Raw genomic sequence first — 24,958 nt, 5'->3', positions numbered from 1 at the left:
GAACTTGTTGGAAATGCACATTCTCAGGTCTGGCCCCAGGTCTACTGAATCAGAGACTCTGGGAGTGGGCCCAGCAATCGGTGTTTTAACAAGTCCTCCAGGTGATTCTGATGTTCACTGAAGCTTGCTAACCACTGACCTGACCCCCGCCTCCTCATCTTACAAATAAGGAAATTGAGACCCAGGGGAGTCAAGGACTACATGGCTTGTATGTGTCCTAAGGTCTGATCCCAGGACAGATTCTGAAATGCAACTTTCTAGAATATTCTATATGGGCAGTGAAAACTTCTGGAAAGTAAGATAATTTTTCTGCTTTCATTTTTGGTGATTTAAATTAACATTTTGTTTTCAACTACCTGCTCAAATGTTACTTGAACTCCATGAGTCCAGACTTCCCATCAGTAAAAGGGAGATAGAAGTTCTTGTTTTATTGGTATGTTGTAAAAGATAATTAAATCTTACGACACTGTGTTGAAAATAAAGCATTATGTAAAATGTGGTTTTTCTAAATTATTTTCTCACAGGCTTAGTCTTCAATAAGCCTTGGTCTTACCTGCCTCTGGATCTCAATCACGGTTAGAAGGATACCATTTTGTTGCAAAATATGTGTTTATAATTCACTGTATGTAACTTTCCTACATCTATGCTTTGTCCCATTCTCAGAGACCAATGGTGATGTCTTTAGTAGAGCATCATTTGTGCTGTGGGTATTTAAATATTGATTTAACTACTGGTGTTTTTACAGATTAGAAAGACTATGACTGTCTAATCAAATCTATTGACCTTCTGCTAAGCAAATCTAGTATATATACAGTGGGCTTTGCAAAAATAATAAATTAAGGGATGATAGTCACTTTACAAAATGATTTATCATGAGAAACTATTCAACTTATAAAATTAGATATACATGCAATTTTTACAGAAACATAACATTTGTGTAAAGTAAATGCATAAACATTTAACATTTTAAGATTTAGCTACTTAAGTGTAATATTGGACAAAGACAAGTCATAATTACAGTTAAAGTTGAAAAGGCAATACTGTCAAATTGGAGTGAATAAAATGGCTATTGCTTTGGAATTGGGACTTGATCTGGTTGTCGTCCTGTTGCTGTTTTGTTTTTTAGTTTTAAGTGAGATAGAGGGAAAGGGGTCAAACACATTTTATGTGGTTAGGGAGTATTTCATTGTCAAACATGGAATGTAGGAAGAAGAGGATGATGGAGCTACTGAAACCAGAGAAGCCAGGTGCTTTAACAGCCAGCCTCAACAGGAAACTAGCTGTCTCCATGTACCTGCAGCCAGGTAGATGTGGCCCTTTTGTCATTCATTCCTTTCTTTTCTTTTTACAAAATGTCTCTACCATGTCTGTCTTATCAGTCTGTCCAGGGGATAGATGCAGCTTTCAAATCCTGGAGTTTTCTCCTAGCTTTAGTATAGCTTTGGGTTCCTCTTTTTGTCAAAAAACATGCTACTAAAGTCTGTTTGTGTCATTAGATACTCAATACTAATATGGCAAAATGCGTGACTACTCTAGATTCCAAAGCAAGAGGATTATGCCCAGTGCTTCATGATCCTAGGAGAAAAGATGACATGAATGTTCAGAAAGTACGTGAATCACTTCTAGAAGAGACAGCAAAGTATATTTTATGTAATAAAACTGAGACCTCAGGAATGAACCAGTATGGAGATTTAATCCAAGAGTAGAACTGAGTCTAACCTGGTTGAAGGGCTGGTCCCAGTGAAGGCCACTGAGCAGTAATTGATATCAAAGCACAGCATCCAGGGTGGGGGCATGGCTCTGATGCAAACTGACCTGTCTTTGGGGCTCTGATCTGGGGGTGGTGTTGAGAGCAGGCAGCTTCTGAAAGTCAATCCTCAGGAAGATGGTGATAAAGCAAGTCCAGAGCAGTCCACCTGGGATAAAGCAAGACTTCGCTCAGTGATTGTGCTTAGTGGCAGAAACATCCACTTCTTTAGTGGATGGTGGATGAGCAAACGCATTTCCTAGAGTTAGGGCTGGTCAGTAGCACTGAAGTTCAGGGCTGAGTCCATTCTCAGGGAGAAATTTGGAGCATTTTAGAAAAACTGAAGCCCGGTGACAAGGAATGGGCAAATAGGCTTGCAGTAATAGAGGAAAGTGTGATCATGGTGGAGTGACCAACTTGTCCCAGTTAGCCAAGACTTATCCAGTGTTAGCATGGAAAGTATCACATCCTGAGAAACCTCTCAGTCCTGGGCAAATGGGAGTGGCTACAGCTTAAGTGGCCAGCAGGCATTTAGAGCCTAATTCCTACATTTCCCAGCAAGGATGGCAGACACTGAACCTTGCCAGCAAGAGGAGGTCCAGAGCCTGCTTGCTAGCGTGGATGTTGACAGAGTGAGTCAGGGAGAGCCAACATGCTAGAAGTCCAAATTCTCTCCAGCCTGTCAGCCTGGGGCAGGCAGGAACAGAGCAGTAATTAGATTTTAGGGACATTCCAAAACAGATGTTTGGGTTTGCTTTTCTGGTAAATATAAAGGGATAGCACTGAGTCCTTCCAAGATAATTAGAAGCTAAAAGACATGCTATCTGGTTCATGATAGCTGAGACAGCCACATCCAAAAGCAGAAGCTCCCTTGCTTCTACTTTTGGTGATTCTTGCATCCATACAAGTGCTACCTACCGAGTCCCAGGATCCTCCCACCTCTTGTTGCAGTGGTTTTGTTTGACCCGAATGAGTAATAATACTGGAGGCTAGAATTAGACTCACCTGCAGTTTACCCTCAATTTGCAGCCTTTCAGTCATAAAAATGAGGGTCCTCTTCATGTTAACTAGCCTTATTCTTGAGTGTGATTCGTTATTACAGCAAATTTAATTTTGCATGAAAAGCATGATAACTAATTATGTGGCATTTGCATACTCAGAACAAATTCCCAAAAATATTTGCATAAATTTCCTGATCTTCTTTTTTGACTTGTTAACAACCTCATCATAGTAAATTTCCTTTCTAAATTGATTTAACACATCTGCCTTGTCTGTATGTGGCTGATTTTCATCAAAAATAAGGATTAGGATACTTAAATTATTATCCACTAGTAAATGAACTGTCTGCATTGCTCCCCCAAAAATACGTTTTTAAAAATGGGAGATCCTGTCTTGGGTGGTTGTTTCAGTACAGAGTACTTTCATGACTCTTCAGATCCCAAATATTGCACAGTCCATTCATTGAATGCTCTTAGCTACTTAGGGCTTTTAGAGGAAGTACTTTAAAAAAAAAAAAAAGGAACAGCCCAGGTGCGCCTACCATTACATTATGGGTACCGCTCACATACTGATTTTTTTGAATGGTACCTAAATGGTCAGTACAAATGTCAGCTTCACAGCAGCCCAACTATTGCTGGTTTTGTATTATTTTAATTAACTTAGATTTTTCACCTGATGCAGTGAAGCAAGCCACTTAATGACTCTCCAGTCCCTTACATTGGAAAACGAGATTTTAAAAAGTCTCAAATTGTTACTCAGTGCTGAGGACAACTCAAGAGACTAATTATAAACTTAAGTGATTAGTTAATCGTAAATTGGGCGGCTACGAGTGGGTAATATAATGATGATGGGCTCTTAATTTATTAACCATTTATTGAACAGTGGTTCTGAAGTTTAGTGGGATCAGAATCACCTGGGGGATTTGTTGAAAACAGATTGCTGGGCCCCATCTGCAGACTTTCTGATTCATTGGGTCTGGGGAAAGGCCGAAGAATTTGCATTTCTAACAAGTTTGCAGGTGATGCTAATGATGCTGGTCAGGAGACCACAATGGGAGGAACTTTGAATTGGATCCTAAGTATTAGAAGAATTTGTTTTTTGTGAAGTGGGTATTTGCTGAGGCTAAAGGTACCATTTCTCTCAGACCTGGCAGAATCAAGAGGAGAAAGCCAGCAGATGCTCAGGTGATGGGAAATCATCAGTTGCTTCCTTATGACCTTGCTTCTCTTCCAGGAATGCACTGGCACAGAGATGGGGGCTCTGGGCACAAGGTCTCCCTCTAAATTAAAAGTTGCTAAGTGTTGCAATATTTCTCCCTGGACTTTCCAGCTGGAGCATTCAAAGACTCCCATAACCACGTTCTAACACATACCTCATTTGTCTTGCCCTTCAAGAGAGAAGAAACTTCTCTTCTCCTGAATCAGAGAGACTTTCCACTGTCAGGGCAAAACGACTTTCTAATTACCTTTCAAACAAGAGAAGAGTGCTATTTCCTTCAGGCTGTATCAGCCCTTTAGGTTACCATTAATAAAAACACTTTTTTAATCACAGAAGTGGTAATCAACTTATACCATAAGACATTTGGGGCACTTGGAAGGATTAATCTCACATTTCTTGACATAGAACAAGCTACGGAGTTGAGAGTGGAAGGTGCCAGGAAACAGATGGTATTTAATCCAGTCTCTTGGATTGGAGAAAAATGAAAAAGTTTGTTACTGAGTTTTTTACTGGGGTATCTTTTACTTCGTAAGAGCTTTCCATTTTCTAAAACAATGTTAACATCTTCTTGTTTGATTGGAGGTTGCTTCCATAGGCACGATTCTTCTGGAAGCTGTTTTTGCTCTTATTAGAGAATCAACTAAGGCATTGGCTCATGGTCTCTGGAGGCAAAGTTGAAGGAGGAAATTGTTCTGCAGTCTCAGAGGAGAGCATATTTTCCCACTGTCCCCCTTTCCACTTTCTTCCCTGGCAGAGCTAAGACTGTACACTAGAGAGGCTGCTCCCTGATGCAATCTCTTTATTTTCAGGAGTCAGGGGCCTATTGCCAAAAGAGGGTCCTCATTCTTACCCTCCTACCTTTTAGTTCCCACATGGCATTTTCCTGGTCATATTTAAAGATCTGAAAATGAAGAGTGTCAGCTAGATGTGTAGTGCTTTGCCCCCACACTCATTATGCTAGCGTTGGTGTGAGTAGGGAACCATATTGAAATACCAATTAACTGGTCCTTGGGGAGCTAAGTCTCTTTCTGTAGAGTTGGCCTCTTCGTGGAGCACATTGGGCAAGTTCAAGTGTCTTCATCACTAGGGTTGCCACAGCTGAAGAAATGACCTAGGGGTCTCCACATTACATTAGACTTCTGCAGGCTGACAGCTCTGACCCAGGAGAAGATTCTACTCAACAGGCCCAAAGCTTTTCTGCAGAGGTGCCCATGAATTCAAGCTCTGCTTTACTTCTTTCTTAGGCCTCCATATCCACACAGAACTCAAACCCCATCCCAGCCTCATGGCTCTGCCTCCCCCGGATGAAATTGATCCTCAGTAGAGGACAGGTCATTATCCTGAGTTCAATCTTCCCTGCTGATTCTATGTTTGGTCTGAGCTTGGAGTTTTTCTGGTTCAGCCCTTATCTTCTGGTAGTTTTTTCTTGGGAATATTTTCAGTTGTGGTTTTGTAGCTTTCATCAATCACATTCAAATCTGTTTCTTTTTTTTTTTTTCCTTAAGAATTATTTTTTTTTTCCTTTTTCTCCGCAAAGCCCCCCGGTACATAGTTGTATATTCTTCGTTGTGGGTCCTTTCTAGTTGCGGCATGTGGGACGCTGCCTCAGCATGGTTTGATGAGCAGTGCCATGTCTGCGCCCAGGATTCGAACCAACGAAACACTGGGCCGCCTGCAGCGGAGCGCGTGAACTTAACCACTTGGCCAGGGGGCCAGCCCCTCAAATCTGTTTCTTACTTCCAGAATTCCTCATAAATTTTAGTCCACTTTAGTACTTTGCATCAATAATATGGATTCTGTGTGTGCCCACACATACACCTTACAAAATATTACATCAGATAAGAGGACAACATAGCTCTTAGGGCTCCTAACCTTTATTTTCAGAGGTGTGTGGCAGGGGGACACCCGTGGTCTCCCATAACGTATCACTTATGTTAATATGGAGACCAGATTTAAGAGTAAGAGGAAAGCATGGTGGTTAGCAGTAGTAATTCACGGGCCCTGCTGCCTTTTTATTTGAGAGAGTGCAACAAGACAGAGCTGGTGTTTCTTTTCATCAAAACAAGCCTGGATGTTTACATACTTAATTAAAACAATAGCCTGCAGCCACATGAGAGTGAGGAAAACTCAAGATCAGGTCCATTACTTTCACTTTCTCATTTTTACGATGAAATACAGGCATGTGATCTGATCCTGAGTACTACCATCCCCACCCAGGGGCAGTAGAGAGGAAGTATGTGTAACATCTCGCTCTAGGAGGAATGTTCTTTCCTCGAGTGTGATTTGTGTGCAATGCCCAGAAGTGAGAAATTCAGCTTAACAGGCAACATACTCAAATTCTTGAACCCACAATTGCTTTTAGGCTCAGAAAATAAAATCCAAATGAAGTTTATGTGTTAATGCATAAGTGCATGAATCCCCTCACCCAGTAGTAAATAGCCCATTTCTTAAGAGAAGCTTCTTACTAAGGATGACTATGAAAACAAAATATCTTAAAATATTTTTACAGCCCTCTTGTGGCAAAGGGCATCTTCCTAGGATAGACAACCCAGGCTTTCCTAGAAGAGTTCCTGGCTCCAACATGGGTAGAACCATATGCTCTTTTTCTAAAACATCTTTATGTTCACAGTCTTACTCTCTAATAATATGGGAATGTCAACGGACTCCAAGCCCTTGAGTCAGCTTGGTAGAGCAGATGCTGTGGGTAGTTCAGGAAAAGGTTTGGCTTGTTGATTGATCGAAGGTTGTTGGTTTGCTTTGTTGCATTAGGCCCTCAGAAATGACCCAGACCTCCTCTGGGGAGATCATTCTCCAGAGGTGCCCCAGGGAGAACTGGCAACATCTTCCTCAATAGTTCTTGTTAAAATTAGATCTACTGGCCACACCTGAATCCCAGACTTACAGAACCTAAATCGCTAGGCTGGGACCTAGAATCTGCCATTTTCCCAAGTAGTTCCATAGCCACTCAGGAGCACTGAACTTTACGAGCCACATGATATTTTCCGAAAAGCTTTGTTCATACTCTTTCTCTCCACCCCTGGTATAAAATTTTCTCTTTAGTCTCCCCAGTGAGGACTTCGGAAAGGCTTGCCCACTAAAACTGCTCTTGTCAGGTTACCAAGGGGCTCCATATTGGCAAGTAGAGTAGTTAATTTGGGGTCCTTTCTTACTTGACCCTTAATTGTATTTGGCATTCCCTTCTTGAAACACTTTCTTCTGGAATGTTAGTCTCTGTTGTTCCTCTAACACTGTCCTCGCCATTTACTGGATTATTCTTCTCTCAACCTCCAATTCCGGGAGACTTTTCTCCTCAGTATCCTTCCATCCTCAGGTGATCTCACTTTAGTCTCATGGCTCCAAGTACTATCCTTACACACTATGGAATCCCAAATTCCTGTCTCCCAGACATCTCCCCTGAAGATGAGTGTCCTGGTCAACATTTCCTCTCCCATGTGCAATTGGCATTTCAAACTTAACTGCCTGAAGGAGAACGATTTATTCAACATTTCTTGCACAAATATGCTCTTTCTGTAGTCTGCCTTCTGTCAGTAAATGTCACATTATCTAAATATCTAATTATTATATTTGATTCATTTCTCACATTCAATCCATCAGTAAGTTGTCACCTCCATCTTCAAAATATACCTTGAATTCAATAACTGATGATTCTCCCTGTGACATCCCTCATCTAAGTGACTCTCATCTCCTTTTGGAGGCTTCCAGCTGGTCTCTCTGCTGCTTGTGCCCCAACTCTTGCAGTTAACAGTAGCCAGAGGGATCATTTTCAAACTCAAGTGAGATTATTTCACTTCTCAAATCAAATCCTACTGAGACTGAGAGCTCCTTACCTCACTGAGAGCAAAAGACAAAGTCCTTACAAGGACTGTGAGACCCCCTTTTGCTGTGTCTCTTTGTCACACTCCATCTCTGCACTCAGGCCACACTGGCCTCAGTGCTGTTGCTGGAACTTGCCAGCACTCCTGCCTCAAAGTCTTGGTACTTGTTCTTCTTGCTGCCTCTGATGAGCCTCCCAAGATAGTCACCTGGGTTACTTCCCTCATTTCCTTTAGTTCTTTGCTCAAATGTTGTCTTTTCCTCCACCAGTCTATATTAACCCCATCTCTCAACTTCATATCTTTCTTTCCTCCTCTCTTTAAAATTTCCAGATAACACTTTCACTTACTTTGTCTCCTCCACAAATGTAACCTTCCTGAAAGCAGACACTTTTGTCTCTATTGTTCATGGCTGGATTCCCTGACCTAGAAGAGTGCCTGAACTGACGCTCAAATATTTGTTGAATAATTGATTTGGTGTTTTTGACACTGGTCTTACTAATTTCTTTAAGAGGACAGTAAATGGTAATAAGGCTAAAAAATAAACTAATCCATGTTACCATAAGCCAGTGATTCTCAGAGGGTCTCCAGACCAGCAGCATCAGAATCACCTGGCAGCTTGTTAGAAACACAAATTCTCCATCCCACACCCACTGAATCAGAAACTTTGGGGTTGGGGCACAACAATCTGGTTTAACCTGCCCTCCAAGCGATTCAGATGAACCACTGAGAACCATTACTATGAGTAAACAAATGCATTATTCTCCCCAGGCGAAGCTTCACCCCGTTCAAGAGCACTAGTCTCTTTAAATGCCTTATGGCTTTAACCATGGCTAACATTTTTCCCTCTTGGCTTATGGCACCTATTATTTGCAAGTCCTATGCTAGGGGGTGGGATTGCAAAGAGTTTATATCTTGGCCTTTATAGGAAAAGCAAGGAGTCTGACTTTACCAGAGTCCCAGGACGGCTTTGGGGGAGTAATAGGAGATAAAATTAGAAGAAAACGGGCCAGATTTTAAAGGTCATTGATAATAGTAGGCTCAGGGGGCCATGATACACTTTAGTGAGTAAAATCGCATTCTGTGATCTAATATTTGAGGGGAAGCAAACATGTGAAAAGTACAGCCTATTGACACATGGAGCCATCAGTCAATTCCTGCTGTGTTTTGATGTGATACCGGGATTTAGAATAGTCATTGAACTTTCTGTGGCCAAAGTCTCCTACTTAAAGTAGCTGGTTACCTAATCGAGGCTTTCCTCTTATATAAGACTCTGTCAGTATCTCCATCAAAGCAAGAATCAAGGTTGAAATGAGGACTCTGCTAACCATGTCATTTATATTTTTATAGTGATTGATTTTTTTTGGTTAATATATATATATATAGAATCTACTGCCATGCTGACAAATGATATGTTACTGACTTGCAGAACTTTAGGATAGATTGAATTATTTTTCATTTCCACGTCAAGAAAAAAAAACGCTAAACTTACAAGTCAGGTTATTTTTTCCACCTAAATGAATTCCTTCATTTGACCGATATATACTTATCTCCCAAACTGTTATAAAAGCAGTAAGTAAGAAAATAGTATGGGCAGCTTAGAAACACAATAATCACTTCTTTTTCACTTAAAACCAAGTATAACTGTTACGTCTTTTCCTCAAAGAATATCTAGGTACCAGTAATAGCATCTTTGTCAAATTTGACAAAAAATTAAAGGGTGCTAAGTTGGATTCACTCCATATATTAGAATAATGTGGTGAGTATGAGACTACAATTTAATTTCTGCCCTTGGCCTTGTTGAGCTGGGCCAGGGGAATTAAAGCAAAACCAAAGCCAAACTTATACAGATCACATGGTTAGCATGAATTTAGAAGGTTATCCCTAACAGTTTTATGGCTTTGCATATAGCCACAGCTCCCTAAGTGAGAGGGTTGGGGAGTCATTCTGCCTCCGGTCTCCATGTTACCAACGTAGAATCTACTTTGAGGGCAGTTAGTTTCTCTGCCTCAATTTGGCCTGGGGCAGTGGAAAATGTGCTAGACTGAACAATTGTCTGAAGTCTGTCCTTGTTTCACCCCAAGCAAATCATTTAACCATAACCTAAGCTTTAGTTTTCTAAATTGAAATGGTGACAATGACTCAAAGATGTGAGGATCACATGAGAATGGATGCCAAAGTGCTTTAGAAAACTATAACGACTACAAACTATGCCAATCAGGTAGTATAGAGACAAGTTGGCTGCTTAGTATTTCACTTTGTCTGTTTGCCATGTTAATTTCTAAGGAATTGACTAATATTTATTGTATTACTTACAGTATAGACTAAGCTGCTATAATAAAAAAAGCCCAAAATGCAGTGTTTTAAATAAGATAGAAACTTATTTCTTTTTCATGTAAGAGGCTGAAAGGAAGGATTAGGGTGGCTGGACAGCTGCTTTAAGATGAATCAGTTTTGCCATCCTCAACATGTACCTTCTGTCTCTGGGCCCAAGGCTATTTACCATTCCCAGCTAGGGGAAGTGTGTATAATAGGCAAATAGCTTGTCTTTGGGTTGGAGAATCCTTGGATATTACATGTACCATTTCTGCTCACATCTCATTGGCTTGAATTCAGTCACAGGTTCACACCCAGCTTGCTGGGAAATAGAATCTCTAGCTCAGGAGCCATGTGTCTACACTGAGGAGGAGTGGGAGCTGTTCTTAAAAGAAATAAGACAAAATTGTGGAGGACAGTTTAGTAGACTCCAACAAATTGAAATGTATTGTACTATAAAGTTCTGCTAAGCAGTACTCATAGTTTGATTGGCATTGATTGCATTGCTTGATACCAAATAGCACACAAGAAAGCTTTTCAATGGCCATGGTTGCTATATCTCTATATTCTGTCGCTGTTAATTGATACAAATTTTCATACATGACAGAGATTAAAGAGATGTTTCCACTCTGTTGGGTTTGCTATTCACCATGCTATCCCTCCATTTGATAGCAAACTTGCTTATGACTTTTTGCATGATGTTAACTTTGACAGCCCATGTGACTTACATGACACAGACAAGCAATGTACCTAAATCTTCCTCGGGATTATGAGATCAGAAGAACACACTGATTTTGCAAAATTGTCAATAGGTTATCTTTGAGACGCCATTTCTGGTTTGAATAGAATAAAAACGAGTATACAGTAATTTTGGAAAACTGAGTAGTGTTAATACGACCATTATAACCTTTTCAATTAAAAAGCATTTCTGGAAGACCAGAATAATAGCCTTATAATTACAGATTCTCTTGTTATTAGATTGACTACATCTAGCTAATTAATTGATTTACTCCATTGATTTAACCACCTTTGTTGAGTACTCTGTGTTGAGTACTTCCAAGTTTTCTGTGAGGTATTGGAGGATACAAAGATGAAGTAAGACACATTTGAAGAGTTATGGTACAGCCAAAGGGACCTGTTGGGTAAATAGCCAGATACACAGGATTGGACCTCGAGGGAGTGATCTAGCATGGAGGTAAATATTTGGGAGTCTTCAGATTTTTGGTGATTGTTGAAGCTCTATAGTATACTGGATTTTCCAGTAGAAGGAGAAAGAGGGCCTGGGATAGAACTTCACTCTTGATTGTATATCTCACACGTTCACAGAAGACCAGGGAGGGAGAGAGTATGATTTAAAATGCCAAGTGCTATAGGAACCGGTCGTGAGATTAGGAACAAGCAACATCCTGAAATTCCAGCTGTGGAGGTCATTAGTGGCTCTACTGGAGCAGTTCCACTGAAGAGTTTGCAGTGGAAGCAAGGTTCAGTCACTTAAAGAGTGAATGGGAAAGAATTAGAGATGGCTGATGGTGAGATAATGGCACTGACATTAATCTCTTAAAGCTAGTATTCCTGAATTGATTTGTTTGCTGTGTTTAACACTTAAAAATATCTCACTGGAAGAATTCATGTTGGCACAGATATCAGTCAAGTATGAGAGGCCTTTCTATCTATTACCTTGCTGAGTAATTCCCAAACTGGGTATGTTTTAGTTTTTTACATTTACCATGCAGGAGTACCTTTTCATTTAGGTGACAAAATAATTTTTGAAGGCAGCATCACTTGTTGCAGTTGTTAGTCATTTCCTAACTGTGGAAATTCTTGTAAGTAATGATAGTTCTGTTGATTTGAATGCTGGCCTCCTGGTCCATGCTGCTTTGCCCAAAGGTGAATGGGGAATCCGATGTTAGTTGTGATGAAAGTGCTGACAGGATTTCACAAGCTCGGCTGTAAATTACACCAATTATAACGTGAAGATTATTCGGAAGGATTTTGGATCTCTGCAAGCTTTGATTTAGTATTATATTTTCAATTCCACTTAAAACGAATGATCAGATCTTTACATCATTAAAATTCGTTTATAATGGGCCTTGCTCAGAACTGACCTAGATCAGACAATAAGAAGTTCACATTAAATGGGCTTATGCTACACAGATATGCAATGTTCAGTAGGTCTATAAACCTTTAATCGTGTTAAATGTTCATACTAATTTCCCTGAAACATGTGCATTAAAGAAGTGAAAGGCAAATTTCCTGAGATATATCTCCAAAATGATTCTAATTTGCATAAGTTTTAGCCAAGGAACAGATGTCTTTTTAATGCTGTACCTATGTAAAATTTTAAAAATATATTATACAAATATGTCTTGGTGTAACTTGGTGTTCCTCCCCAATCCTAATTTGGGTGAAATGCTTTTATCAGAACACTAACAAGGACAAGTTTAAAAAAAAGAAAAAAAAGGGTGAAGGGGGTGGCCTCGTTTCAAATAACAGCTTAGCTTTAGAATAATATAAAGGAGATTGTTTCATTTTGGTATTTTAGATCTAGCTTTCTAAAATTTAATTACAAATTATAACTATAAATTGTGATGCTGTATTTTTCTAAATCATCACTTTTTAAATTTGTATAGTGAGTATATAATACTGTAAAACTAGAAAGAGAAAAGTATACAGAAGAAGTTAAATTAACCCATAATATTACCATATCTTATTTGCTTTTTTCTCTTTTAATCTTTTAAATGTATTTTCAAAATTTGATAAATGGATTGTGGTTTTACTACTTTCACCTAACATTGTACTGTTTTCCATTTCATTATATATTCTTTATAAATTTAAGGAATTGTATAATTCTTCAAATGGACACAGCGTGCTTTATTTTAATCCTTCCTATATTTTTGGAAGCTAAGATACATTCATTTTTTCTATCTTGTCATAAATAATATTTTGAACATCACTTGTTTTAATTTGATGATTACTCAGGATGATTCCTAGACAGGGAGGTTCTGGATCAAAAGTGCGTGGATGTTTTAATTTTCATGACATAATCCCAAATTGCTTTCCCCAACTGGTAAATATGTAGGCAAAACATACCCTTGTACTAGCTGTTCAGATTATCAAGTCAAGTATAGAACAATAATTTTGTCCCTATGTACAAAGGGATTTTTGCATCCTCCTGCTTCCCTCTTTCTCATTCTCCTCCCTCTGGCCGCCACAAAGATATATAATGTCCACCACAAAGATACATAATGTACACTCTACGTCTTCCTTCTGGGACTTTTATGTTTAATTTTATAATCATATTTACATTTTTAGACATAAAAATATCTTTAAATTCTTCTGAATCTTTTTATTTTGTGAATTCCATATTTTTTATTCATCACGCAAGTATAGAATGTGTGTATACACACATGCACACACATACATATACACATACACTTATCTGATATATATTTTTTATCTATCTCTTGGGTATTTGTGTATATGTGTGTATGTGTGCATGTGTGTCTATATATACACACACCCCTTTAAGTAAGTTTAAGACACACACATATATTTGCTTTTAATTAATGTAAGTGCTTTATTTTCTGAATTCATGAATACCTGAGAATGTCTTTCTGTTGCTTTGTTGTACAGCAGCTACTCAATTGGGGTTTTTTATGGATTAAGACTCAAAGGTCTGTCTATGTATCTCATTTCAGTGAACATCTGGGGTGGCCAGTAGCTATGGAGCCAGCGTTTTCTAACTCCTTGTTGGGAAGCCCGTTAGTCTGTTTGTCAGCTTGCTGTTTTTTCTCCCCACTATTTCTATTCAGCTTTTATGTGGTGGATGTGTGGAGTTTTCCACAAAGTCTACCTCAAATTTGATGAGCCCTTTGATGTCCACAATCAGGTCTTTTTCTCTGTTCTTTTCTGAAATGTTTCTTTAATTTTCCCTTTGATCATTGTTTATCTTCCAAATTTTGTCAAACAGTTAAAGCTATAATTGTTAGACAAACCTACATTTTCTGACCTAATATCCATCATGTCTTGATTCATGTTCATCTTTATCCCTTATTTACTTAGATTATTACGTTGGTCCTCCACAGGACTGTGTATGTGCTTTCATCGTCGATTCTGTTATATCTAATGTGGGTTTGTCATAAGGAAAACAAATAGAAGAGGATGTTCATCAAGTTAATAACTATACTTTGAATAAAGTCTTTGTGCTGAGTGGCATGGGAAGTACGTGCTGGGCAAAGTAACGCTTAGGAAACTGACAATTTTATAGGTGATGTGTTACAGACAGTCAACACTGACACAAGGACAATGGGTTATGGGTGTATGTTTTCCTTCTAGGTTACATCAGTTTGTCTCATGAACTGAATTATATATACAGTAACTGAATCATGCCATGGAAGTAGCAGAAGAGTTAATGAGTATTTCAGTACCTGGGCTGGGTTGAGGTATTCGATTTGTTTCTAGATGAGATACTGAGAAATACATCTCACTATGTGAGCAGTTCAGTGCCAGTACACCAAAATCCATTGCCCGTTCTTTTCTGAAGCACCATTTCATGGTGGGGAGCATCACCCCATAATAAAAATCACAGTGTAGGGATCAACAGATTTCAATTCTGCTACTACAGTTTATGTTTCCTTGAAATTCTTAGGTAACCTAGCTCCTTCTTTTATTTCGTTTTTATTATCTTTTCAGCTCATTCTGTCTTTTTATCTCAGCATCTTTTTTTTTTTTTTAAGCTTTCTGCAGGTTTCAGAGACACCATGTCTTTCTGGATACTACTGAACATGTTAAGATTCTTTCTAAAATGCTTTCATGTTTTTCTTGTCAATCACTTTCAGAGTGACAGCCTCTCCTGAGAGTGAGGGTAATGTTCTTTGTCTTGTACTCCAGTAATTCTTCGTCGGTTCTATGTTCTATGTTGTCAACTTGTTCATTCTGAATTGATCCATCTAGACCCTGGGGTCATCAACACAGTGTAGATTCCACTTTCAGTCTGTGTGCATTTGTAGAAATCTTTTCTCCAAGCTCTGCCAATATCCAGTGTCTTTCAAGTGTTTTGGGGAGCTATGTTACACTGAGGTGGAGTCTTGCTGTACCCTTTGTTTCTGCCTGTGCCTTTCATACTTTGGAGTATTGGAGTCTCTGGATAACAACGTCTAGCATGCGCTCAATACCCAACCTCTTACTATAGGCACAGTAGCTACAACAATGTGCTTGCTGTGACTGTGGTTCCACTGTATACCACTGCCAGTTCCACTGCCATCACCCTGTGTTACTTCCTTGGAGTTAATCTCCAAATAGATAAAGGTGGTCCCCAGTAGAATAATCTCATTTTATTGTTACAGAACGGTAGGCATTTCTCATTAGCTAATCTCTTCAGTTCAGGAGCCAGAAATGGTAAATGTATGAAGGCACTGCCTAAGTTCTTTTAAGCAGGTAGAAATGATTTTATTTAACAAAAGGCACATGTAAGAATTATCTCTATCTCACTTTTTTTTTTTTAATCCGTTTCAGTTGTGGTTGGAGAGACAGAGTGTATATGTGTGTGTGCAGCCAGGGGGGCGGAGTGGGGAGGGGTTGGGGTATAGACAATACCCAAATAAAATAAATTGGATCTTAGAAGTAAGCATGCTACGGAGAAAAATAAAGCTGAAAAGAAGGACGGAGAATCCATATTCCTAGTTTCCCATTGTTACGTGGTTTAAGACTTGTCATCATAATTATTTTTATGGAAAATGGAGTGAAGTGCCTTTAAATGGAAGCAGCCAGTACTGTTATTTGAAACAGCTTTTAAACCATGACCCAGTAATACATACATTTAATGGTTTAAAATCTGTATTATTAATCTCTGCCTAGGTACCTATTCTAATATTCAGCAATTATATTTGAAGAAGCATATGCTTAAAAATCTTGAAGCTGGGTAAGAAAAGGAAAAGGATACCTTGTAAAGTGACTTGCCTTTGAGCAGAGGTGTGTGACATGAAAAAGTCACACTCACTGCTTGGTAGACATTGTGGCATGTGCTTATTGAAACAAACTATCTGATATAATCCTTACACCACCTCTGTAAATTATTATTTATCTTCCTGATGAAGATGAAGAAAACAAGGTTTAGGCAGATTAAACAACTTGCCTAAGGGAGCATATCTAGTAAGTACCAACACCAGGGTTTGAACATAAATCTCTTTGATCCAAAGGTCATATTTCTAACCTGTACATTTTTCAGCTTTAACCTCTCACTTGAGCTAATCACAATGAGCAAAATAACAAAGCCATTGGTTTTAATCCAAACTTTTTCCAGAGCTTACACATGATTGAGCCCCTGCCTGCCTCTACACCTTCATTTTAGACTCTACACCCCAGTCTCTCCTCCCAACCCCACTGGCTTCCACTCTATTCCTTCAGCTCCACATTTTGGGGCCTTGGCAAATGCTGTTTCCTTTGCCTGCTCTCTTCTCTCCCTCTTCCCCCTTTTTGCTATATGTTTGCCGCCTCCTTCTCTTCCAGGTCTTAGCTCAAATATAATTTAAAGTCTATTATCGCCTGTTTGTTTCCTTCATATTGATAGTATGTAACCAGTCGGAAATCAATGTGTTCACTTATTTATTTGTTTTGTCTCCCTCTACAGATTGTAAGCTCTCTGAGGGCAGGAATTTTCTCCCTCTTGGTTATAACTATATCAACCAAACTTAGAAGACCACTTGGTATATAATAAGTGTTGAAAACACAACTGAATACAGAAAGGATGAATGACTTTGAGATTTATACATTTGTTTCTAATTGGGAACAGTGTCTTTAAAATTTTTTTTGATGGGATGTATTTGAAAACTAATGTCTTTGATAACTTGGAGTGTTCTAAATCATGTTTTAACCTCGATCAGAACACTTGATGCCATAACCAAAAACTGACAACTTCCTGCAGTAATAGATTTCAATGTGCCCAATGGTCTTCTTTAAATAACTAATCTGAAAATAAACTTTATTTGATAAGAATAAGCCTCTTTAGCTAATTATCTGCAACAAAATTATAATGTTATAGAATAAGGATTTAGTACATTCTCTCGTCTAACTAAAATACTGTGGAAAGGTAAAAAGGCTTCTCTGAGGTTCCATGGGTAGATCCAGGTCCAGAAACTCACGACAGGCTCTTTCCCTTATACCAGGTCAACTTGTACAGTTTCTCTACTTGCTGGCACCTCCCCCCGCCATCATTAGAATGAATATTCCTACAGGAGCGATAGATTATGTATAAGATTTGATCAAAATCTGTATTTCAGAAAGAAAAGTATCGATATTAATCAAAATTCTCAGTTTATCTCAAATCCATAAGAAATGAAACAGTAACTTTAATGGATGCCTTAACACTGAAATCATTGCACCTTATTCCATCTGAGGCAGCTGTAATGTAGACACAAAGGACTGCAGGCTAGATCTTTAAACAGAAAGGAAAAGAAATATCAAGTTAAGGATGAAACAAGTCATCAAAAATTTTACACATTGTATTTTGCAATTGAAACTATTGCATATGAACCTCATCTTCAGAAATCACAAATTTTAAATCATATTTAGGGGCCAGCCCCGTGGCCGAGTTGTTAAGTTTGCACGCTCACCTGCGGCGGCCCAGGGTTTCACTGGTTTGGATCCTGGACATGGACATGGCACCACTCATCAGGCCATGTTGAGGCAGCGTCCCATATGCCACAACTAGAAGGACCTGCAACTAAGAATATACACCTATGTACCAGGGGGGATTTGGGGAGATAAAACAGAAGGGGGAAAAAAAAAAGATTGTCCACAGTTGTTAGCTCAGGTACCAATCTTTAAAAAAAATAAAACAAAAATAAAAAAATAAAAAATAAATCATATTTAATAACCTATGGACTTCTAGAAATAATTCTTATGTAACAAAAGAATTCTTCATTTTTCAGAAATGTTTCTTGAAAATATGGTTTGATTTACAAAAATTTACAAGCACACTTCTAAAAACCACAATATACCTTGCCTTCAAGACTTCTTAGAAGCCAGATTCTTTTCCTAAGAAAGAAAAACAAACAAACAAATTATATTATGTTTTTGTATAAAGAGATGAAGGAAGATGGACATGTGCTTCACCAGAGTAAACAATATGACCAGTGAATATGTAAAGCATTCCATATTGTTCAAAAATAGCGTTTTGCTAGGAAGTGATTCTCATAAGCATGGTATAATCAAGTCCTGTATTGTATACTTTATTCTTATTCTTCTAAGGTCAGCAGCAAATTGGCTCACTTTTATAAAGTAGAAGACAGATCACAGTGTAGATGACTATGAAATTGAGGTTTTTTCCCTGTGGATAAGAGGACATTTATGCTGGCTCTGTAGTGTGACAGTTCTCTTCCATTCTTTGTTTATAGAATGATCACAGGATATGGGGAAAACATTATTCATCCCCAAATAGTTATTAGTTACATAGTTATGCATGTAAGTCATAGAAGCATTGTCTCCTGGAACTGGGAGGGACCAAAGGATTATCTTGTCAAAATCTTCCTTGTAGGGATAGTCTTAGAGTTCTGGTGACTATAGTAATGGGGTTTTACTTGTCTTTGCATGTGCAGGAATACATGGACTCCAATAAATACATAGAGCACCTGCTAACTCAACTCGAGGAGCAACACAGAAGTCTCTGGAGGTGAGTTAATTTATGTCTTTAACTTATAGCAGCCTTTATAGCTTTGACCATGATCATGGAAGCAGGGAGTTGGCAAACGGTCTCTTCTTCCACTAGGTGTCAAAAGCACCTTTGGGGGCAAAAATCACCAGAGGCTACCTAGAGAATTCCATTCCTTTAATTAAAGTAAAGCAACAGTGCCAAAAGTCCTTGAGTCAAGGACCTGCTCAGAGCTGGCTGGATGATGGAAATCACGACACTTGTCAAGGTCAAGGAATTAATTTGTCCAAGGCCACACAGCAAACTTATATTTTAGAAACTAGAATCCATATTTCCTGACCCTGGCCTGCTCAAAGATTACTTAAGTTTTTCTATAATTAAAAGGTTGAACACTTCTGCTTAAATTTCTGCTTCTCTTCCTATTAGAGAATATTTTAAGAATGCTGTTGTATAGGTCTCGCACATTTAGTGTTTTGTACTACATGGTGGGTTCCGATTCTAGGTAAGGAAAGATATGTGAGAACAGCTGTGCAGGAAAATTGGAAAAATAGGTTATTAGTATGGTAGAAGTCTTGTTCCCGAGTTATTCATTCCCTGGAGCCTCTTGGGAATTGAGACTGGTAAAGATGGATGTGATACTATCTAGGGCCCATGTGGTCAAGCTCTTTATAGGTGCTGCTATGGAATCTGAATTCCTTTTTCTAAATTCCTATAGCTCTTGTTATCTGGAATAAATATGCTAGTGCTTAATTACATGATGCCTCACATTACACCAGAATTGTTTAATATAATTAGCTTTGTCTCCCAAGGATCAGTAAGCCTCTGAAGTCCTTTATTTCTTTTCTCCTCGAAGCATGGAGGAGAGTGTTCTCTCTGTACACAGAGATGGCAGGTAAATATTTGCTTACCCTGTAGCTTTCTTGCCCAACCTCATCCAAATCCATCACCATTGGTCTCTGTACCAGGCTATGCTGCCCTCCTTCATGTATCCTTTTAACAAATCCTAATAATCTTGAGCTTTGTCTTCCCTGAGGAATTCTAGTTTTTGGGTAAAGTGCCTGATATTTTCATTTGTTCTGCTCTTACACTAGTTTTCTTACGGGAGAACATATCTGTGGTTTATAGTAATAGACAATATTCTATTTCTGTACATAGAAAAACTGCTGGTAGGATATAACATAAATGTATAATTTTTGTCTGCTTGCTACTAACAGACATGCTAGTTAATTTTATGTAATGATGCAATATTTGATTTGTTTTTGAAATCTATAACCTGGTGGTTTTCTAGTTTTCTTTTGTGAACCAGTACATTGTATTAACAAAACCAACAACAATGTATTTATGGTCATGTGTCTTTTAAATTACCTTTTCCATAGATCTACTAAAAAGACTATTTAAAAAGATTGTTTAACTGAATTATAACATTTTCTTTCAACTGTTTGTATAGAATATTTTGTTTTCCCTAAATTTCAAGAGAAAAATAGCCCCAAAATGATGAATACCCTCTGATGAAAGAAATTAGAGTTTAATTTGGTCAGTAAGCTTGTCTTATACACATCACTGGAGAGGAGTAATGGTTTCGTGGGTCTTTGAACCAAAAAGCCTGTGTGAAAAAGAAAAAGAATATTTTCCTGCTTTCTTAAGCTGGCTAATAAAAACCTTTTGGTTTTCTTCAATATGATTAAATTAAAATCTCATTTCAGGTACGGGGTTAACCTAACAAAGTAGGAGCTCAGAATTTTGTGTGTAATCACTTTCACTTTCCTTCAGAAATAGAATTATTACTGGTGAATAAGCAAAGCCTTATATATAGTGTCAAAGAATCTAATAAAAAACCCTCCATTTGAATAACAATAAAGAGCAATGATGACATTTGAATAGTCAGAATAACTACCAGTGAGAAAATGGAAATGGGTTGTATTGAAAAGAAAATGAAAACCAATAATAGCAGATTTATATACTATTTATTAAATCATGAAATTATACTTGATTATATTTTGCAAACAAATCTTGACTGACAAAGTGATAGGCTTTCTGATGGTTATTACGACATTGTAACTGCAACTGGAATGAAATTATTTTTGATGAAGGATATATGAGTGACAGTGAGCAGTGTGGGAAATTTCTTTCTGGTTATGATTAAATTTTTAAAATGCTTTCTTGAGTTAGGGTAGAATCTATGATGTGCAGAGGATCATGGGAATAGCATGTCATGTACACAAGCGCAAGTTGATTGTCTGAAGTTAAACAAATGTTCCCATAATTCAATATAAACTTTTCTGATTTTATACCTTTGATTTGTAGCTACTACAATTTTCATGGAATAGGCTGCTTGTCATTGCTGCTGGTATTAACTGATGGCCTTCCATTTATACTTGAGCCAACTTATAAGAAAAGGCATTGTGAATATTTAGATCTTCCAACAATAATTGTAGTCAGCATTAATTTATGGCCATGGTCTTTGAGGATTGATCAAGAGCATGGCAGACATATGTCATACTGTTATTGCCACTTGCTTAATGATAAAAGATTGGACAAATGTAGAAGATTGGACACAAGAATTAAAAGTCTTATTTTCATGGAGGGGGCTATTTGTCTTTAATAGATTTTAGTCGTTTCTTATAGCTTAACCATCTGCTGTGACACAAATATATTGCTGTAATCATACTCTCAAGATAACTGGTTATTTTGGGGTCCTATTTAGTTATTTTACCGAAATAGACCTATAATCTGTCTCTGGGTTTTCAAATTGCAAAGGAATTTGTGGAGTTCAAATTTAGCTGTCTAGCAATGAGCAGTCATTTAGCTCAACTGTCTTTTTTGACACCAACAGAAGAAAACTTCTGTGAATTCATCTGAAGAAGAGGGTGGAGTCAGAATCTAGAACCTAGTCTAAGACTTGAGTACAAGCCTGGGTGGGTTTAATTTGCCCTGCATCTCTCTGCTTGATGACACAGCATACCCAGTGACAACTTGTTTGCTAGTTGATGTTGAAATGTGATTATAAATTTCTGTACGTTTATTTGTTTTAATGTGAAAAGTTAAGATTAGGAGAAAAAGGCTCTTTTGCATTTAATGATTTTTATATCATCTGTTACTATTTCTGATTTGGCTAAAAATATCTGTGACTGACAAGAAAGATTGTAAGAAAACAGCTGCTGAGAATGTCTTTCTCCTAACATTTGATAGAAATCTTGATCCATTCACAGTCTCAAATTAAGAGTTTAGAACAAACACAAACAGTTGGAAAATACAAATTGAATTCATGAATATTTATGGTGTTAATTACCCTTTCATGTCACATATGTTAAATTATGTATGAAAAATGGAAGCGGCTTAATTTCCATCATAGAAATGGGAAGAGGACTGGACTGGAGGTTTTGGAGACTTGGACTCTTGGCCTGGCCGGCCCAAACTGGTTGTAGGGTAGCATCTCTGAGACAGAGTTTCCTTATCTGTAAAAAGAAGGAGTCAATCTGGCTACTAGTAAAGATTACTGAGCACTGAGGTTATATGAAACATACAATGTCTAAAGTAATATTACATTTATATAATATGTACAGATATATAATTTTATTTTTCTCAAATACTTATACAGCTCAATCATGATATAGTATTTAATACACACATCATAGAAAGCTTCTAAGAATATATGGTTAGAAATAACTAACATAACAGAAATACCTAACAGCTTGCCAGTAACTCAACAAGATAATGTCAGAGTGTTCATTTGAGATTTTCATAGCTCAAATTGGAGACATTGTTATCAATAGCCTGTAAGTAAAGAAAGAACAAGTTGGTTTGCATGGCCAAAATTAAATGACAAGATCTGGTGAATGCAGAGTGCCAACTGCCAGTCTTAAAGATGCCAGATCAAAGTCCCATTTGAACAAGCTATCTCTAAGCTAGGGTTTCTCAGTCTCAAGGTACTATAGACATTTGGGGCCAGACCATTCTTTATGATGGGGGGTGGGAGTGGGGTTGTCTTGTGCATTCTAAGTTGTTTAGCACCATCCCTAGCCTCTCATAGTGACATGCTAGTACCATACCCTGTGTTGTGACAACCAAAAATGTCTCCAGACATTTTCCAAATGTTCCCTAAGGATTAGAACCATCTTTCCTCCCCATTAGGAACTGGTGATCTAAATCATCTACACAGGAATTTTCCTAAGCATATTCCAAGAAACACAAATACCCTGGGTCACTCTTACAGATGTTTTAAGAAAAATAAAGGTATTTCAAGGTCAACTTTGAAATATACTAGGTAAAAGCAAATTTTAAAATTGTTTTAATTACAGAACTTCTCAGAGACATTTATATTACTAACGTGCTTATACATATCAAATATAGGATATCAAACATAATTTTGACTTAAAAAAACCCCCAAATCCTATCATTCTTGCAGCATCTGTTCTGACTAAACTTCCAAGGAACATATTTAGGGAAATGATCTATCCAGGTTGATAACCAAATATACAAAAACATGGCTTGTACCCCTCCCTTCTCCTTTCTCCCCTTACTTAACTGGTACCAGATGGGTGACTTGGTATAAGACCAGCCAGCAGTGTGAGGAGTCCAGGTTGTTGGTGAAGAGGAAAGTAGGTTTGTAGAAAAGCCAATCCCAAACTCATCACCATTTTCCTGGGGGGCAGCCTGAGCCTCAATACCAAATTCCAAGAATCCAAAGAACTATTGATTACAAGCCATGCTTGCCCTAGTAAAGCACTTAACTCCTGCTTCCCTAGGGAGAGAAATCATGGTTTCCTACGTCCCCAAGGGGAATGAAACACTTAATTGAAAGCATGTATAGATCTCTGATCGGAATAAGAGTCCCTAAGGTCCATCCTTTCCAATAGGGATAGTATAGTGAATATGATAAATATAAATATGTATTTATATATATAAATATATAAAGATATAAATAGTAAAATGATTTTAGTGTATCCAAAATTCTTTAAAATAGACTTCTACTTTTGCTTCCTGCTTTATATGTGATTCTTATTCTAAGGAAAGATGTAGGGAAAAATTGGGCAAAAACTTTGTTTTTATTCTTATCATGATTCAAAAATGTTGCTTATCTAAGTAGAGTGAACACTAACATAAAATGATCTACATTCCAAATATTCATGTTCCCCATAATTTCGATATATTTATACATTTTTGGGCAGAGATAATTGGCACCAGAGCCTAAAGTTTATTTCAGCTCTAATCTCAATTTCTGTAAAATGTGAGTGATATTGAAATAGCTTACTGAGAGGCTACATGCTATCATTCTATCCCTGGGAAAAGAAAATTTTTTGCTAATGTGTTATCTAGAAATTGTCATGTAGTTGTAAAATAGTTAAGAAGCAAAAGCACATAGACCCTGAGAAAAGTCAAGTCCAGAGGCTCTTGGAGATTTACTTTCTATGTATCTTGGATCTTAGAATCAAATTATCCAGGCATCTTAAGAATTATCACGTCTCTATCCTCATGGGGTTAATTTATGCAGACTAAGGAGATGCCAAGTATTAAACAGGTTGCCTTTGCTGTAATCATAGACTTCCACTGGGAGATCTTAATTGGCAACAAGTAAAATTGCTCTGCATGAATTCTTAATGGTGGACACCAAATAAAATAAGAACTGTGATTGTTTTTTAAATCCCTTCAAGAGAGAAAGAGGCTATCTCTGGGGGATAAATGTGTAGCAAACAAAGAGAGAGCTCAGTGCTCCGTAATAGCAATAAAAGCTCTGAAAACAAAACCTCATGCTATGCCAACTCAATAACAGCACATGGTTTCCCAGCTCTGCATCCCTGTCTCACTCTTCTGAGGTCAAAGGAGACCTGGGCTAGCCAGCTTTACATTATCTTTCTCTCCTCGCAACCCTTGGGCCGGATTTCTAAATCATAGCTGTATTCTGGGGCAAGTGTAAGCACAAGGGCCACCCTGGAAACCCATCAATGTCACTTCTCAATTACCCACCAGGGGTTGTTTCAGAGATGCAGACAGTCTCAGACCCCTGCCAAGATAAGAGTCTTGCCTCTAAGTCATGCCCTCTGCCCAGCACAAGGGAGAATAAATCAGGGCTCTGGAAATTGGGTATTGCCACATGCTTCAACAGTTATGTCATCCCTGGGTAGTAGTGGGGAGGGCTGCAGGCTGAGCTGGATCTCAAAGGATAGTTATTACAGACTGATGGTGCTGCTGTACAGGAGC

At 38.1% G+C, this 24,958-nt stretch overlaps 1 protein-coding gene across 15 annotated transcripts in view; it reads left to right on the top strand.

Moving 5' to 3' along the window:
- The window catches only part of NCKAP5 (NCK associated protein 5), a 918,003-nt gene that overhangs the window by 310,806 nt on the left and 582,239 nt on the right, over positions 1-24,958 (top strand). For 14 of the 15 annotated variants that reach the window (XM_070241812.1, XM_070241809.1, XM_023622814.2 and 11 more), the window contains one exon: positions 18,708-18,781. In XM_070241812.1, coding sequence (XP_070097913.1) covers positions 18,708-18,781 — 74 coding nt within the window. Of the gene's footprint in view, positions 1-1,206; positions 1,305-18,707; positions 18,782-24,958 lie in introns of those variants that run through there. The other variant, XM_070241818.1, reaches the window with a different exon arrangement.

This window comes from Equus caballus, chromosome 18 (assembly GCF_041296265.1).
Source record: "Equus caballus isolate H_3958 breed thoroughbred chromosome 18, TB-T2T, whole genome shotgun sequence".
NCBI classification, from domain to species: Eukaryota; Metazoa; Chordata; class Mammalia; order Perissodactyla; family Equidae; genus Equus; species Equus caballus.
The sequence above is the reverse complement of the archived record's forward strand: the minus strand, read 5'-3'. Positions and strand labels throughout refer to the sequence as shown.